Source organism: Pholcus phalangioides, unplaced genomic scaffold, assembly GCF_987345545.1.
Source record: "Pholcus phalangioides strain wild (caught in Gottingen) unplaced genomic scaffold, Ppha-v1.0 ptg000022l_1, whole genome shotgun sequence".
Lineage (NCBI taxonomy): Eukaryota > Metazoa > Arthropoda > Arachnida > Araneae > Pholcidae > Pholcus > Pholcus phalangioides.
In genome coordinates, this window is record NW_028301615.1 from 17,354,751 (window position 1) to 17,373,132 (window position 18,382).

General features: G+C 32.0%; 1 protein-coding gene across 2 annotated transcripts in view; it reads left to right on the forward strand.

Annotated features, from left to right (window-relative positions):
* The window catches only part of tim (timeless), a 62,720-nt gene extending 49,129 nt beyond the window's left edge, over positions 1 to 13,591 (forward strand). The window contains exons 16-24 of one of the 2 annotated variants that reach the window (XM_089250231.1): positions 2,491 to 2,626; positions 2,730 to 2,842; positions 5,107 to 5,263; positions 5,405 to 5,470; positions 6,045 to 6,210; positions 6,600 to 6,644; positions 6,928 to 7,128; positions 10,333 to 10,446; positions 11,424 to 13,591. In XM_089250231.1, the coding sequence (XP_089106357.1) occupies positions 2,491 to 2,626; positions 2,730 to 2,842; positions 5,107 to 5,263; positions 5,405 to 5,470; positions 6,045 to 6,210; positions 6,600 to 6,644; positions 6,928 to 7,128; positions 10,333 to 10,446; positions 11,424 to 11,443 (1,018 nt within the window). In that variant the 3' untranslated portion in view covers positions 11,444 to 13,591. The remainder of the gene's footprint in view (positions 1 to 2,490; positions 2,627 to 2,729; positions 2,843 to 5,106; positions 5,264 to 5,404; positions 5,471 to 6,044; positions 6,211 to 6,599; positions 6,645 to 6,927; positions 7,129 to 10,332; positions 10,447 to 11,423) is intronic. The other variant, XM_089250230.1, reaches the window with a different exon arrangement.
* The last annotated feature ends 4,791 nt before the right edge of the window (positions 13,592 to 18,382 follow it).

Consider the following 18,382-nt stretch of genomic DNA (forward strand, 5'->3'; position numbering starts at 1 on the left):
AATTTGAAGTCAATTATAGCCAGGTCTGGCTGTATAATCACTTCATTGAAAAAAATTCTTATTATATGTGAATTTTATTTAGGCTTCAGTCATTTTATATTTTTTATGTATGATTAAAAAATTTGTGTATCTTTGCTAACAGGTGTATATACGGGGTGATTATAAAAAAACTATCCCGACACATGGGCCCCTAACTATCATACCATTCACAGAAACTGAATGAAATTTTGGCATAAGGTATTTTGAGGTATGCGCTCAAGAATGATATGGAAAACAACAGTGTCACTCTAACAGTTACGGTTACAGTGGGAAAATATCAAATGGCAACACCAAGTTTTTTGTATTGGAATGCGATCTCCATACTGAAAAACACTAAATAGCATTGGAATGGCACCTGTAGCACGAAAATGCCCGGAGCTAGGCAAGGAAAAAGTAAAAAGGACTTTGCCGTGCACCAGAGCATTAATGTTCGTTTCATTCGTCACACCGTTTCTTCGGCTGAGATCCCAGCCTGATTAGTCCTCCACAAGGTCATGTGGAAAATTTGTGAAACACAATAAAATGCTTTATTTTATGCTGCTTCTCTGTCCTTATTGGTTGTTCTCACTTTTAGCCTATCAACCGCCGGTGATTTTCATGCTACAGTTGTCATTCGAACACTATTTAGGGTTTTTCACAATGTAGATCACATTCCAATACAAAAAACTTGGTGTTGCCATTTGATATTTTCGAAATTTTCTCACTGTAACCGTAACTGTTAGAGTGACACTGTTGTTTTCCATTTCATTCTTGAGCACATACATCAAAATACCTTATGCCAAAATTTCATTCAGTTTCGGTGAATGGTATGGTAGTTAGGGGCCCATATGTCGGGATAGTTTTTTTATAACCACCCTGTATATTTATATTCTAAAATTTCTGTGAAAAAGTAAGTTTGAGCATAATCAAAAGAGATAAGGTTAAATTTAGTAAAAATATATCAAAATCTCTATAGATATCAAGAAAAAACATTAATTGCAGTCAAGGGCAAAGAAGCATCCTACTCTAATTCTCATTTTTTTTTTAACCTTAAAAACTAACAGCAACCCAGTTTTTCCTGATTTGATAGATTTTGAAGTTTGATTTATGCCAATTAATTCGCCCCTATATACCAGTGCAAGTGTTGAATTTTTAGAATTTTATGAACATTTCACATGTGCTTTAAAGTTAATTACAACTAAATTAATTATAATTTTACAAGTATGAACATCCCCAAATAATAAATTGAACTTTACTGAGGATTTAGATATTTGAGATTAATTCTAATGCATTAGTACAAGACACACTATGTAATTTTGAACCTTACATTGAGCTAGTCAGTACTGTTTTATATTTTCAAATTACAAACTTTTGCTGAAACTCATTGAATGATATCTTTTTTTTCTTTATATCTCTGAGTCAAAGCACTTATATGTGAATATTTCTTGCAGCATAGAAGTCATTTAACCACCCAAAAAATAATGGGGGAATTGAATCCCTTCTGAACACAGTGTAATCATCTGGTAAGATAGGTAATCGTAAAATAATATTTTTTATGCTATGCCCATTATCCAGATAGGAAACATGGGAAACCTGTAAAAACAGTGATATGTTCGATACAAGAACAGTAAAAAAATTCTATTGGAAATCATTCTAATTTAATTTTTTTTGCACTATTGGTGCAGTGCATGTGATTTTCTTTCATCAAGTATATCAAAGTTATTTCATAATTTTAATTCTGAAATGTGAATTTTGAATAATGTAATACATTATTTTTATTTTTAATCAATTTATGTATTTTAAATACATTGCATTTATTTTGTTTAAAATGATTGACAATTAGTTTATAAAAGTCTAAATGAAGTATTATGTATAAATTTTTTTCAGTATAAGTTATTAAAAGCATAAAATCAACCCTTCATGGAAAAATCCTGCTTCTTAACAGCAATATTTTTTTCCATCATTATACAAAAGAATTTTTTACCATTTCTTCACCGGTTCAGAAATCAAGAAATTATTTTGTTTCATGAACAGTGATTGTATACTATGTTTTGCTTGGCTTATAGGAAACTCCCTGAACCATTTTAAAAGTCTGACATATTAAATAGTAATTTTTTTCTAACCATATGTATACTTAATTAATGATGAGCTATGAATATCTTTTGTTATATATTTTTTATATTGTCTGAAACAAGGCACTAAGATTAAGTAAAGATTTTTTTCAATATAGATTTTTTTATTGTTAAATGTTTAATGAAACATATAAGTTCTTTGCCTCTTAGAAACTAAGGAAAGTGTTAAACTCTATAATTAAAAACTTCAGTTATTATATACACTCAAAGTAATGCTTGCATAAATTTACATTTTCAATTCTTTCATTGTGAATAAAAAATCAGGTAATGTGAAAATGTTTCTAATTTTGGCAAAATTTTATTTATTTTCTTAATCCAATTCCTCCCTCCCATCCTGAAGCTCCTTCATCAATGATTGTGTATTTACGATGATGCATCACCTGGCTGGAGACATCAATTCCCCTCAGCTCTTAATGCAGCCAAACATTTTGAAAACATTTTCCAATATTCTTAGAGAGGACATGGAACTAGAACAGGTTCATAATATTTTGCATTTCACATATAAACATGTATATAGAATTTCATCATTCACAATTTAGAAATGTGTTTGTTAAAATAACCATCATGTACATTTTTCAGTTCTGGGAAGACTTGGTGATGTACATTCTGAATAAATTCAGCCGAAGTGTTGGAAAGCATTATGAGCGTAAGAATGAAGAGGAGGAAGAAGGTTGTTCTGATGTTTGCAGCTGGTAAGTTCCACATTCATCTATCTAAACATTCATCTTGGGCCATAACTAGGATTTTTGCCGCCTAAGGCAAACATGATTTTCCACCCCCCACAACTTTAAAATTTGATAATTTTATAATATGATGTTCTTTATTTCCACATAAAACTGCCACCCTTAAATTTTGCCTCCCGGGGCAGTTCTCCTTCCCTGCTCCCTCTAGCTCCAGTCCTGCATTTATTTATGTATTTATAACAGACAGTTCTATGATGTTAAGCTTATATACAGTGAAACCTTGATATATTAAGAAATCCCTCTACAACTATATTTTCAAATCTTGTTTGGAATTATCTATAGTCTATTGTAATGATTCCCAATGTGGAAAAATTCTATTTTCTTGGTGGGGCAGTTTGAGTTTTTCTATAAAAGCTTAGAATATTCCAAACTCTCTTCATTTTTTTATATCAGTTCAAATTTTTTAATTTTCAAGTAATTTCTTGATGACTTTTTTCTTTCAGTGGAAGAGGGTTCTAACTAAGGGTTCTTGATGTTTTCTGGTCCAGGGAAAATTTTTGCCAGTAAGATAATTTCCACCCTGTGCCAATAAAATGAAGCGCAAATCCTTTACAAAATAATATTCTGTGTATAGCAATGTACTTACAATGAGTTGATTGAGAATAAGGACTTACCGGACTGTTAGGCAGCGGTCTGCTATTTTTTTCCAATGCTTCGTTCGCAGCTGTGGTGGGCATCTTCAGAGATAAGTCTGATATTACTGAGTGCCCCCAAGATGCCTTTCTTTTCAACTGCTCTGGGTTCATTTGCTATAGATTGTTATCGTCGGCACCCACTGGTACCTGACTCACCTTGTAAGATGCCCACCTCAGCTGCGGGCAAAAAATTTGAAAGAAATAGCAGACCACAACCTAATAGACTGATAAATTCTTATACGCCGGCCATCAAAGCCTATGCAGAGGCAATGAGTTAATTATTTTCATTATTTCAACCATTATTTTATGGTTTTCTCCGCCAAACTCGTGGACCTATCAAAGTCTCTCCCAGGACCCCTGATTAAAAACCACTGCTTTTGATTAAGTAAAATTAGACAGAAATTGAGTGGGGGGGGGGCAAAGATTCAGCATTTTAAAATGAAAAAAAATGACTCTTATATTAAAGAAAAAAACTGTTATGGAACTATGAAGTTTCATCAGAGGGAAGGGGTTTCTTCCCTCCCCCCCTCCCACCCAACACCCAACAACAAAAGTGCAGGGGAACATCAGGATTTCAGATGTGATTTCGAGGAGCATGACCTAAAGAAAAGGTTGGGAACCACTGGTCTAACGTTAAATCCCTCTCAGTGATATCCTTTACTACAATCCTCCTACAAGGATACTTTTTATATTTCACTGTGAAAATCACCTTCAATATATTTTTAAATTCCTCACCAGTGTTATTTTTTTCTAAGAGTTTCAAATAATATAGGTATATTTTGCACTATCTACCCTCCAAAAGTGCTAATGAAGTGTCCATGAAGCTACTTTTTTTTGTGGGTTACGCAAAAGTGTTATGGGGGAAACTACTTTACAGGGTAAAACGACAAACTCAATTTTATTCATCAACTAATCAATTAGATTTTTTTGCTGTGAATAAATACTAATAAATGTATTTTATGGTGCTACTATAACAACTCCAGTTCAGAAGAGATGCCAACACAACAGCATAAATTTGGTGGCAGCTGATGTAATGCTATTTCTCATCATAACTATAGTCCCTCTGCAACAATATTTTTTCTTGGTCTGTTTGAGTATAAATATATATCAAGATTTCACTGTATTTACAACATGCATCGTAGAATGGTTATACAACAGTTAAATAACACCATTTGTATTGACACCCCATCGATAAATTGAGAAAGCCCTAGTAATGTCGTCTTTTCCTAAAAATGATTTTTTTCAATTAGATACACTTTGAGCAAATCTTGAAAGCTTTTAACTTAACGTTCTTAGAATAGCAATGCTTACTTTTGATAGAAGCGTCTAAAAGATGAATGGATATGAAAAAATAAAGGAAATAGTCAAATTTACGTCCCTTCTTCCCCCCCCCAAGGAAGTAGAAGTGGAAAGATTTACCTTAACTTATGTCATTAGTCTTGGAACAAATTACTGAGATGAGTCTCGGCCTGGGCATCACCGTAACCAGCTTTATAGACAGATTCATTATTGATTGGCTTTCCCAGTTTTTTTTAAGTGATGACTGTAATACTTATCTTGAAATTTAAATACCCATAGTGAGAAAAGCTCATGCAACAGCAGTGATAGCAGTAACAGTATATTCCTGAATCGAGAGCATGATGACGATGAGCTTTTCTGGTGGTATTTGCAGTTTGAACTTGATAAGGACCCAATTTCCAGGATTGCTGAGCACATTTCAGCTTCCAAGGAAGAGGTGAATTGATTTAATTACTCGATATACAAATATTCCTAATAAAATTATTGTAATAATATTTAAGTTTTCAAGTCCAAACAAATCAATTAATTAACCATTCTAACATTCATAATTTCTAACATTCTAACTTTGTATTAACAGATTTTACAGAAATTGCATTCAAAGAGAATAATAACTGAAGAGAAGTTTGAAGAGGTGAAAAAGCTGGTGCGTTGTGGAAATTTTTATTTTTTGACCTTGATAATAGGCTCATTAAATTTGGTTTTTCAAAGTGATCATAAAACTTGCCTTATATGAACCATGTATAGACAGTCAGATGTGGCTAATGATGAACTTTCAAATATAATTAACAAATTTTTTTTGTTCCTGTCTGGTATATTCTTTTATGAGATCAGATACAGCTAACCAAGTTTTGGGTCCCTTGAAGTTAATAACAGATTTGTTGAAATATGAAAATAAGAAATACAGGCTCTTTTTTAATTGAATGTTATAATAAATAAAAATCTCCCTCCCAATTGTTCGAATTTTTGTCAAGTTATGTGCAAAATAATTTTCTGTATAAAAATTTTTGTACATAAAGAACTTTTTTTGTAAAGATTGAGCTGTATCTCTACGAAAATATCTTAGTTTTGCATATTAATTTCATATTTTATTAGTAATAAAAAAAAAACAATGAGAAAGTGTTTGTTAGATTTCAAAGATTTTAAATTTTCATTAATTATTTTGTGTCTGATGCATATATCTTTAAACTTTTATGTATTTAGCAGTTTATTTATTTCAGATTGATGATACTAATATTGCTTATTCTGACTCGGAAGAAATGGAAAACTTTACTAATGCTGATGATGAAATTACTCATATCCTTCGCAAACTTGTGCAATCTGGACATCATCAACATATTGCGTGGCTTCAGGATCAGCTTCTTGAAACCTGCTTCATCAAAATTGGTAAATTATGGCAATTTATTTTTCGATGTATATGTATGATATAGTTATTTTCCAAGTAAATGAAATTGGTTTTTAATTTTTTTTTCCTGAACCAATTCTTTAAAATCATGATCATCTACAGGCCATTTTAATTGGAATTGGTCCATGATGCTGTTGAAATGACTCTCCGCATGGGATTTTCTTTTAAAAAAAAGTTTTCCCTCATTTTTATTTTTTGAGCTATTTTGATTGAGTAGGTTTTCAGATTAGCAAATTTCTAGATTTTTTTAAATCTATTTCTTAAAAAAAATTGTTGCCTTATGTTTTACACTTTATTTTCAAATGAAAAACTGTTTTCTGAAAAAACTGACTTCTGGATTTTTTTTTATCATGTTCTTTTCTTTTTTTAGGAGCTCCCAATCACTCTCCAGAGCCTGTCATATTATGTTGCTGCCGTAAGTGTTAATTTATTCATTTTCTATCTAACCTCTTTTATCACAGATCATTTAACATTTAGTTTATTTCATATGTGTTAATGTACAAATAGAATGTTGTGTGAAAGGTGCATTTTGATACATCAAAAGATTGCATCTTATTATGAATGTTACCACAGAACAAAAGACACACTTTACACTTTTCATAAATCCTTGCTTTCAATTTTTATATAATATCATGAATTATGTTTTAAATGCTTATTTGATTGATACCAATTTTTTTTATTTTATAAAAAACTTGTAGAAATGTCTCTGAATGTACCAATTGTGCCCTATACTGATGACCAGAAGGCTATCTTGCAAGATGAGACATTTATTCACCTTCTTCGTAAGCTTGGGGTTTTCCTTGGTTCAGATGTCTGTAAGTTATATCCAAGGATACCAGTGTTTTGGACAGCAGAAATGCTACTCTCTGTGGCATCTCGCTTGGGGCCAATCAAGAATGGTTAGTTATTGCTGTTATTGTTTTTTTTTTTTAATATCTGTGTTGCTTTTTAGTTGCAGTATCAATTTCTTTATATCCGTGGAAACTAGTTTCTAGTATCACTATTTTTATTCTTGTGAATTGTGAGATTATGTTCAGAATACCTTGTTTAATTTTAGTCAAAAATATCCTGTATTGTATTTTTTCTTAAAATATTTTGTAAAAAATGTGAGAAGAAATTAGATTGAAATTTGACTGTGTCCAGAAACAGTTATCCTGCTCACAATTGATTGTAACTAAATACAAATGAACACAAATACAACCCACAACAGGCAAAATGCCCAACAAAGTGGCTGAGAAAAAGATGCCCAACAAAGTGGCTGAGAAAAAGATGCCCATAACAAACATGGATGTCATATATTTCTAAAATATAGCAACCCAATTAAAAATGCAATTACAAAAACTAGAAACAATATATATATGTGAGATAAAATATTATACAATGCCTATAAAGCATACTTATGGTTTACCCCAACATGTTATATTTCTTTTTAAATTTGTCAATTGTATTAGAATTTACTACCCCCAGGGGTAAGCTATTCCATTTATTATTAACCCTATTAGAGAGTAAAATAAGCAAAAAATATGTTTGATGTTAGTTGCCCCTTAATGTCATCTTGTTGCTATATACACAATGGGATAACTGTGCGATAGATAATATTACTATGTGAGAGCTGAAAAAAGATTTCATAACGAGGCAGATTACAGCGGTATGAGTCACTTAGAAAAAATACATCCACAAAAACCAGATCTAGACAAGTCAAGCTAAATAGGAAGAGTTTTACACCAAGATTTGTCCTCAGGACAGTGCAAGTTTATAGTCTATAATAGCAGTTCTCTGAGTGGCGGATTAAATTCAGTCAATGCCCCGGGTGCAAAAGAAAATATTGGGCCCCTTAAATTAGAAAATAATGTGAAGTTTGTGTTTTTCAAGGCCCTTTTTAGAAGTTGGGGTTCATTGAGACATTTTTAGTATACATTTTGTATGGCAGAGCCCAGTTGAACTTGATTATAGCAACTTCGGTTATAACATCATTAATTGATGGTTTATTGAATCCCATGGTGAGTAAGCATAAACAGATCTTGTTTATAACATCAGTTAAAACAACAACCTCAGATATAAGACATATTTTTTATTACTCTTTTGATTTTTCTTGATTACTCTGCTTTATTATAATTAGGGTGATAATATGACACTTATAAGGGAAATTTGCTCTTCTTGACTTAAAAAAGCCCCTTTCTTTTAACTAAGCCTACTTTAAATCATAACCCTTACTAAAACAGGGAAAGGGTGTGTGTGTGTGTTAGTTATGATTAACAATCAATATTAATCTTGCATATTTGACATATTCAGTGCCGTCTTAATGCATAGGCTCACTTAGGCATGGTTCGAGGGCCTAATGAAAATGAGATTTGATCAAATTTTCCACAGTGAGTATAAAATTGGATAGCAGGCATTTCTCTTCCTCTCTCTAGCTAAGTAGTAGGCCCGATCACTTTGCCTGTGATCCTATGATATCATTAAGATGACTCTGACCATGTTCAACCTTTTTTTTCCTATGAAATACATTTTAAGTCACTTACAGACTTGTTGACAGACATGCAGACTTGTTGTAGCACTGTATTTCTCACCAATGGTTATTTTTAATAAGTTGGCGATTTGTCTGACAATTGGCAACATTTAGCGAGAATTGGCAATGTCCCCTATTTGTGATCTCAATTTCCCATATTTTTTCTGATCAAATATGGTCACACTGTGTGAATATAATAAAATAACTTCATGCAGACTACTTGATTGCATCTGATTATATTCTTCATACTTAAAAGGTTGTGAAACTTTGATCTTGATTTCTAATGACACCTCAGTTTTAACTATAAAATTTCGTGCAATCTTTAATGTCATTATAATCAATTTTGACTGTATTTATCAAACATAAATATTAAAATATTTTCCTTGAGCGCCAGTTGAGAACCATTGATCTATAACTGTTTCCCAAACTGAGCAATATAGGGGGGTGATGGAAAGGTACAGGGGGCGGAAGAAGCTTTGGCTCTAGTATTGGATGCTATCGGTTGGCTTGAGTTGAGGGCAATGAGAAGAAAAACTTTTTTTTTTTAAATAAATAGAGAAGTATTCCTGTGAAAAGTTCAAGTTCAAACTTTTGAGCATTTTTCAGACCTTGTGACATTGCTGTGGTAAGACCTAGCAATAATCAATAAAAGTTAAGATTAAAATTTTTTTTTTACAATAACATACAAAAAAAAACACCAAGTGAAACCTGTCTAAGGTGGACACTATATAAGCTGGAAGCCTGTCTTGAGCGGAATCAAAGACTAGGGTTAGTGCTTTGATGTGCATTGTTATAAAACAAAAAAATTGTTTGTTTCTTGGTGTTTTCCGTAACACATACATGTTTCACTTCACTAATTTCAGGGGGGGGGGGAATTCATCTTGAGATATAAAGAAAATTTTATCTAGTTTCTAGTGCTTCATTCCCACAATCAATTTATTTACAACTGCAGTATTTACTTGAATGGGACACACACACTTTTCCCTCTGCAATCGAGCATGTTTATATGGATGTTCATTAGAATCTGCGATGATATTAAGAAACAATGCACATTTTTCCATCTGAGGAATAAGGTGCATGCTAAATTAGAGTAAATACGATATTTATTATACATATATTCCTTACACATTTTATTAAACTTGTTTGCTTGGAACAAAATTCATATGGTATTGATTTAGGTTATAAGCGCCAAAACCTAGGGACTGAGGCCCTTTGAGACCCCCCCCCCAATAGATTTTGTAAATGGGGCTGAGCCCTCCAATAATTTTTGAAAAAATAATGCAATCCAGTTTCTCTCTCCTGCATCCACACTTGAGTTCCATGTATACGGGACGACCAGCAACTCTTTCACCACCACCCTCAATATTTTCTTCATATTAACACCTCTGATTTAGGTTAAAAATACTGCATCTCAATATTTTCCATTCATATTTCAGTTAAGTAATATCTAAATCAATATCATTTTGCCTTTACCATTCATTTGTTCATTTAAAGTGATGACTAAAAAAGACGTATTTATTCATCAATAATTTTCAAACATATATCTTTTCCTCCAAGTTTGCATTATTAACAAATCTATTTATTTCACACTCAGAAAAACTGAAGTTCACTTCTCAAGAGCTTCAAGGCTTCGAATCGTGCAACATGATCACTGAGAACAATACTGTCAAAGAGGGAAATAACCATCTACCGCAAAATGAATGTTACAGTAAGTCATATATTTTTAGTAGCATATACCATAGTTTCTTGCGTATAATCAGATGCAAATTCTGCTTCTTTCAAGAAATGTATCATTGTAAAGTCAATATGTATAATCAACATTCAAAAATTCCATTCACCAATGATAAAATCTTAAAGAATAGGAGTAGTAGTTAGTCACATTTTTGCAGAAAATACAAATAGATTTCTTTACTCACATCTATAGGGTGTCTGAAATGTATTTTCTGCAAATAATTTTTTTTATTTAATTTTGTTGCGACCTCTTAGGGAAAAAAAGTTGGATAAAAAAAGAAGCAGTTATATGGTCATGAATATCAACATAGGGTCAGAGTTCTCAACTCTGATTATGAAGATCTTCATGAAATCTCCTATTATAATAGTATTGATACTTTTAGACTTGAAAAATGTAAAAATGTTCTTGAAATGCCCAGACCCAATGTTCCAGAACTTCGACATGTATGTATAGCTAATTCTTTTCATTTTGGTGCTGCCAGAATTGATATTCTACATTTATGCCATTGCAAATACTTCGTGACTACACATATGGGGAGAAGGAGTCATCAAATAATTTTGTCGATACATGAGCACCTAGCAGCTGCAAAATTCAACTAATGCTAATGAAATTTAAGATATAGGTGATTCAGAGTATGTGATCCCAAGAATGAGATTAGAAACACAAAACCTATTTGTTTCAGTTATGGTTACAGCAACAAAATTTAGAAAAACTCAAATAGCAATCCTCACTTTTATGTATTGGAAAAGTGGAAATCCTGTATAATAGTATGCACTAAGAAAGTCCAATGTTTTTTGACGTATATTTCGTTGGTTATAGGCATAAAAAGTACAGTGATTTCCTCTCTATCTTGATAAGGTATTTAATTCTGAAAAAATGTTTTTATGATGCTTATAACTGTTATAATTCTTTTTGATGATGATATTTATATTTATCACGCATATTTTTTCCAGAACAAAGAGATCCATCGTAATTTGCCACCATGCAGACATATTGAAACAAGAATCACTAAACCATAAAAGAGACTAAGATATGAGGGGCAGATGATAAAATGTTGGAGAATACAAGAAAAACAAAAGGGGAAAGAAGCATGAAAAGCAGCAACATATAATTTATATTCAATAGAGTAATAGATGATTGAGCAAATGAAACAGAAAACCATTTCACCTTAGGAAATTTTTTTCCAATTTCGCAACACTTCTGTTAAAATTTGGGTATTTTGTGCAATTTTTGTTTTTCTTATGTTAAAAACATATTCTAGGAAATAGGAGTTTAATGTTTGAGAAGCATTTTTTGAGACTTTTGTACACATTATTTTTGAATATTTTAGTAACATTTATTACAGTTAATATTTTATTTTAATGACTAAATTTAGTCATTATTCTGTTTGTAGTTCTTGTTAAAATTCCTTTATTGTTATTCAAAATAAAATATTTAACATATTAAGCATTTTGTTCATGACAATAAACTTTCTGTTTGGGCGCTGCAGCTCAGGTATATGAGAAACCTTCTGTGCCAAAGGATGTTCTTCAAGTTCATGAATTTGAAACCTGCATAGTCCTTGTTTGAGCCTTTCTTGACACAGAGACATAATTTCTACTGGTAAAGAGAGAGATGGCACCAAGATGACTGTGTGTGTGCATAACTACCTCAAGTGAGTGGTTAGTGCAAGAACCTCTCAGTGAGAGACATTGTAGAAGAAAAGCCATTTGGAATTGGCGAAATATAAATTCTGGTCTAATTCTCTCTCTCTTGGATGTAAAATGACCTTGGTGTGACAAAAAATGACGAACTTTCCATGCAAGCTGCATAGTCAATGACACTATATTGCAATTTATTCCATCTTTCTTTTAATGTCACAATCATGAATGGTGATTTGTCACTTAATAGTTTAACTGTGTTCATCTGTGTGTAGAGTGTGGAGTAGTTCAGGTTTATGAGCGAATTGCCTGAAGTACCAAAGACGTGTCACAAGTTTAATAACCGATTCATTCTTTTCAGAATCTTTCCTGGTGGTATAACAGAAACAGTGGCGATTAAAAGACCATAGAATACATTACATTTTCTGTAGTAGTAATACCACAGAAAGTCCTTACCAAGCGTTTAATGCACAAACCTCTTGGGAAGAATCAAACAAAAAAAACCACTGCTGTCCAGAACCGGCAATAAACTGTAGATTCCGGTTCAATTTGCATCCGGTTCATCAATTAATTAATGAATTCTACATAAATATTTCTTTAATTTAAATGATGTGAAATACGATGTTTTGTGGATAAAAAATGCTTTTAACTGTTCAAATACATTATTTGTTACATTGTCTGCAACATGCATATATGTGTGGATAGAACATGAATTGACATGAGTACCTTTGAGAGAGAGAGTACCTTTCCTACCACATATATATTGATTGAGAACTTTTTTGCATAATCATATCATAGAGCATTGAAGGTACAAATTGTAACAAGGATTATCTTTCATCTATCATTCATACCATACCTACATAATTGTTAATTCATTGTGTCAGTCAAGTTCACTCCAGTATGTCGATTTCATCATTACATGGTTTCTTTGCATAAACGTGTGTTTTAATATTGCATAATTTTGTGGAAATATAAGAACCTCAATGCATTGGTTAACATTTTAAAGTTTGAATGAATATTAGACTATATTATGTATACATAGTCTACATATGAAGCTATATGAAAAATAATTTGTATTGATTGCGAATATCAGGTTTCCGTGCAGTTCGTGCCATGGTATCATTGTAGTAGTAGTTGCTTTTTGAGCAGCTCAGTAATTGTGTACACTCGTTTCAGCAAAATCTGATACAATTGAGTCAAAGGTATACAGTTGGTATTAAATTATTACATGGATTCATTTCTTATCAGATTTGCTGTAGACTGTTAATAAAAACTGGCAAAAGAAGTACACTACTGTCTCACCTTTTAAAATGGTGCATGTATAAAAAGGAGTTACTGAAGACATGACTCTTCAATATATCTCAACACTTCATGGATGATTTGACAGATTCTTTGTTCACTTTTATCATTTTATCATACTTCTCAACCAACAAAGAGATTTTGTAACAAATCAAGTTCTCCCACAATATACACTAAAGACCGAAAAAAAAAAAAAAAAAACTAGCACCAAGTGTAAAATATTTTCTTGTATTTAGCCAACTGTTTGTAAAACATGTGAGATTTTAGTAGCAATCGAATACTCAACTGATGATGATTTTAGAAATACTCATAATGGAGTGAAAATCTGGTGTTAACCATTAAGTTCAGTTGAAATTTTCAGTACTCATTTTTATTGAAACTTGGAAAATTCATTGTAGTGATAGTGATAACAATATAGTAAATGTAAAGATGTTCGTCAGTAATTATTTCTATTCAGTATTCAGTAATAATTAAATCAGTAAGAAATATTTTTGTCATTAGTTTCAGTATAACTCAAATTTGAATTTTTTTCACTGTGGGAAAAACTGTGCAATTTTTTGTGTTAATTTATTGTGTGTATACGAAAAGGAACAATGAATGATTTATTTGTGTAAGATACTTGAGTATTTAGGTAACCAAGAAAGAATAAAACCAAAGAGATGAAAGAAAATAATATGAATAGGGAAATTTTTTGAAGCCCCTATTTTTCTTTTACTTGGTGGTAGTTGCAAGAATTTTTAGTGGAAGACATTTTTAGAAAAGAGGCATATTTTCATCAAGAAATATACTGTGTGTGTATATGAATGTGAAAAGAATTTGGCACTATTATTTGATAAAATATTCTTGTGACCGAGTGTCAGAAGCTTTAAAATTGTTTGTGGTTCTGCTTGTGACAGATGGTGAACTTCTACCAAAACTTGTCCATCATGGCTTTTGTGAGTGTCAACAACATTCTATTTTCTGAAACATTGATGAAAACATGAGTAAAATTTTATTTTGCTCCATTTTTCCTAAAACTATTGAATTATATTTACGAGTTGAAAGTATTTTTGATAACTTTGTATCAAAATTAAATTTTTGTAATCATATAAATATTAGAATAAGAGATTTATAGTTGAAAAACAGTTCCTAGAATTCTGGAAATGTTTTTGGAAATTTTTGAAGTTTTATACATATTATGACTTCAAATATGTTGTTCAACGTGAACATAAATTATTATATTTTTTTATTTGTGGTATTTAATACAGGGATACCAAAACTTTTTTGCATTTGCTATACCCTTGAATATGAGATTTGATGTATTTCTGAAAGAAATTATTTTTTGAGCAGTTGATTACATTTGTATTTCCTTGCTATATGTCTGAATTAAATCCTATGTATATTTTATTCTTTCATTGCTGATTCACCTGTATTATTTACTTCATACATTCCTTGGCTAATCAGTATCAAAATAGTTGATAAACATTCCAGTTAGATGTCTGTCTATTTCAGAACGATGTAACAATTACACTAGAACCCCACTAATCTGAAAACTTTCCTAATCCGAATGGCTATTGAGAAGAAGACAATGTTTCCAAAAAAGGGAAAGAATCAACAGCGAAAAAAACAAACTTATAAGTTCTTTATTATGTGCATTTTATTTCACATACAGGCAATGCATGGTCGTGCCCAGGGTCGCAAGTGGGGGTTGCAGATGGGTCTGTTGCCTTGGGTGCCCGAACAGAGGGGGAGCAAATTTCACCATTTAACCTTTATCTCATGAACTTTAGCTTTCAGCATTACTGATGAATTTAGATAGTTTTTATACAAAAAGAATATACAAAATTTTAATAGTGACAAACTATGTGAAACAGCAAATTGTTTCCCAAGTAGGGAAAAGTCATATTGTAATTTGATAATTATTAAAGAGAGAGAGCATTATGTTTAAGGAGAACTGTGGTACTATGGTAATGATTTGGGTGGATTCAAGTTTTATTATTCCACTAGTTTTTGCAAAGGGATATATAGATTAGGAAAGCATCCCCTATGTATTTATTATTCCAGAATCATTTGAAACAAGATGAATTCTGCGATAAGATTATGTATATCGTCTTTCTTCAAAAGCTACTTAAACATGATTTTCATTATTATCAATAAAATTAATCACTTCAGTTTTTCATTTTCTATATACAGTGATACCTTGGCTAATGAAAATAATTTGTTCCAGAATCACATTCATTAGCTAATATCTTTGTAAGCTGGAAGATGATTTCCAATTGGTTTCTATGAAAAATCATTTAATTCGTTCCAGGTACTACTACTAAACCACACATGCACCACACGTCCACATTCTTCTGCAAAACTTCTAACGAATTGGTACATGTTAGAATGTATGTGTAGTGAACCTGACATGACATTTGTATCTGTGTAATGCTTATTATGTGTAGTGCCATTCCATGTTCTGCCAAAAAATTAATTTAGAAACAAGTTTTTTTTATGCTATAGAGAGCTATAAAAAAACAAAAATTCTCAGAAGGCCAAATTCCTTCCAAATTCACACCTTCGAAATTTAAAATTGCATAAATCAGAATTCATATATGGAGATCTTTTTATTTTACACTATATACACAACCAACGCTAGTGTTGACACAACCCAGTTGAGTTAATAGGTGTCCTCATCCATTTGTGATTTTATCAGTTCATTTCTGTGTCTGTTACATGCAGATGGAAAAGATAAGCTCTTAGAATGTCCAGACTGTTCAGTGTGATGCTAAATAATCTTTGCACTATAAGAACACATGCTATGAAAACATTGGTTCCCTTTCTTTTTTTTTCATGCACTTTTGATAAGCTAAATCTCTCATTTTACATGAAATGGTTCAAAAACTTTTAGGAAGAGAAGTGGAGGTATATTTGGAAAAAGATTCTGAAGTGGATATGAGGTTAATCGGGTTTGATTGATAGTAATTCGGGTGATGATTGGCATGTTTATCCATATGAATGAAAATTTTCATTAACCAAACCCATATTCATTTGCAGGGACAAAAAAAAAATTTCGTTAGCCAAAAAATTGATAGGTGAGGTGTTTAATAGCAGAAAAAATTTGTAGACCAAGGCATTCGTTAGCTGAGGTACCACTGTACTCATTTTATTACCTGCGTATATAAGTATAGAATCATGTCATGTCCACTAAATCATTAAAGACACATTGTTTTTTTAATTGATTCCTAATGAAAGCCTTCTGCAAATCTGCACTGTACAAAAAAAATTTCTGTTCTTAAGCGCGTGTAGTTTTGCCTGATACATACGTGAATTTGGGGAGGCGATTCTCCAGTTAAAGAAAGTTCCATATTTTTGTACTGATTAGTACATATATTAAAGTAAAAATGTGTCTTTTATTCATATGATTTAGTCTTGGAGCGAGTTTTCAGAGAACTGACTCTATATTACACTGACATTTTCCTTACGATTTTGACATAAATTTGCATTTTACCATTTCTCATCAGGGCTGGATCTTGAATCCTCCAAACTACACGACCGCAGAAGGCACCAACTGAAAGGGACTATATTTTAGAACACCAATTGAATGGGAGGAGTGATTTTTTATCACTAAAATGTCGTTCGCTTGAAAAATGTTCAGAACCGATCCCATTTTTTATGCATCAATTTTGTATCTATCTATTAAAAACGGGGATGTGTGATGTTTTCTTTATGCAGTCGACGCTCAATATAACATATAACAACCCCCCTTCGTCCCATTGAAAACAAATGTAATATTGGCAGAGTCATTATATCGAAAGGAAAACATATGAAAATTATTGTTGGGACTCATCCTACCAGTCGTTGTTATGGAATGGTCACCATAACGTTGGGTTGTTATATCAAGCATCGACTGTATATATATGTAATACTCTATGTGTTTTATCATATTGATCTATCATAATCTCTACCTATCTATCAATGTTTTGTTTTATTTGTTTAAAAGTGTTTTCATTTTAAATCTGTTCATATATATGTTTTTTTTTTCATGTGTTTTTCCAATGTTAGTATGTACTGTTGGTGCTCGTTGTGAAGATATCACATTGCTGCTCGTTGTGAAGATATCACATTGCTGCTAAGTCTCATGAATTTTAACTTCATCTTTCATCATTCTGAAAAATTCTTATATCTCCCAAATTTTTTGACCATGGTGGGAAAAATTTCTACTTTTCGGGGGAGGGAGAATTCTCCTTAGAGTGTTTATCTGCAAAAAATGTGTGTTGCCTGTGTGCCCCTCCAAAATAACATGACATGCATAAAGTAAATTGTCGCCATTGCACCAAATCATGGTGAAATGTTTTATTTTGGTGAGAAAAAAAAGAAATAAAGCGTCTCACTTGTGCCTCAACACAGTTGAATCGCAAGATGACCTGTATCTTATGGATGGTCAAATGTTCCTTTCAGTCTATCTGTCTTGTTTTTAGTCCGATGGGAATTTTTTGTTGCCGTAATTTTGATTTGAGTGTAGTAATGGGCCACCATCATATCATCTCATGTATGATATTGGGAAATAACAATGGTGGTGATTAATGACAATAATTCTCTGATGACTACTTGTGATTTTGCATTAACTGGAGATAGCTTGCACAATGTCATGTTTTTCCAAAGGGAAAAAAATCCCTACGATATTAACTTTCATCAATGAAACAAATCCTTTCCTTTTTTTTAACTATTTTATATTTATCTGTGTACTGTTTTTGTATGGAATTGGCTTCCATGCAGGAAAAATCTCCCTAATTCTGATTATTCAAAGTTGGCAGCTATGATATTGTATCGTGATCTGTGTATGTGTGTGTGGATGTTCGTTATGATTTATTCAGTGTCACTTCAAAAAAGTCCTTGAATATATACAGAAAGTAATGTAATTCCCTCCAGGGTTTGGAAAAGTCATTTTGTAGGGCGCTGCTTGAGAGGGGGTTTCACATGTCAAGGGGGTCAACATGAATTGTGTACTG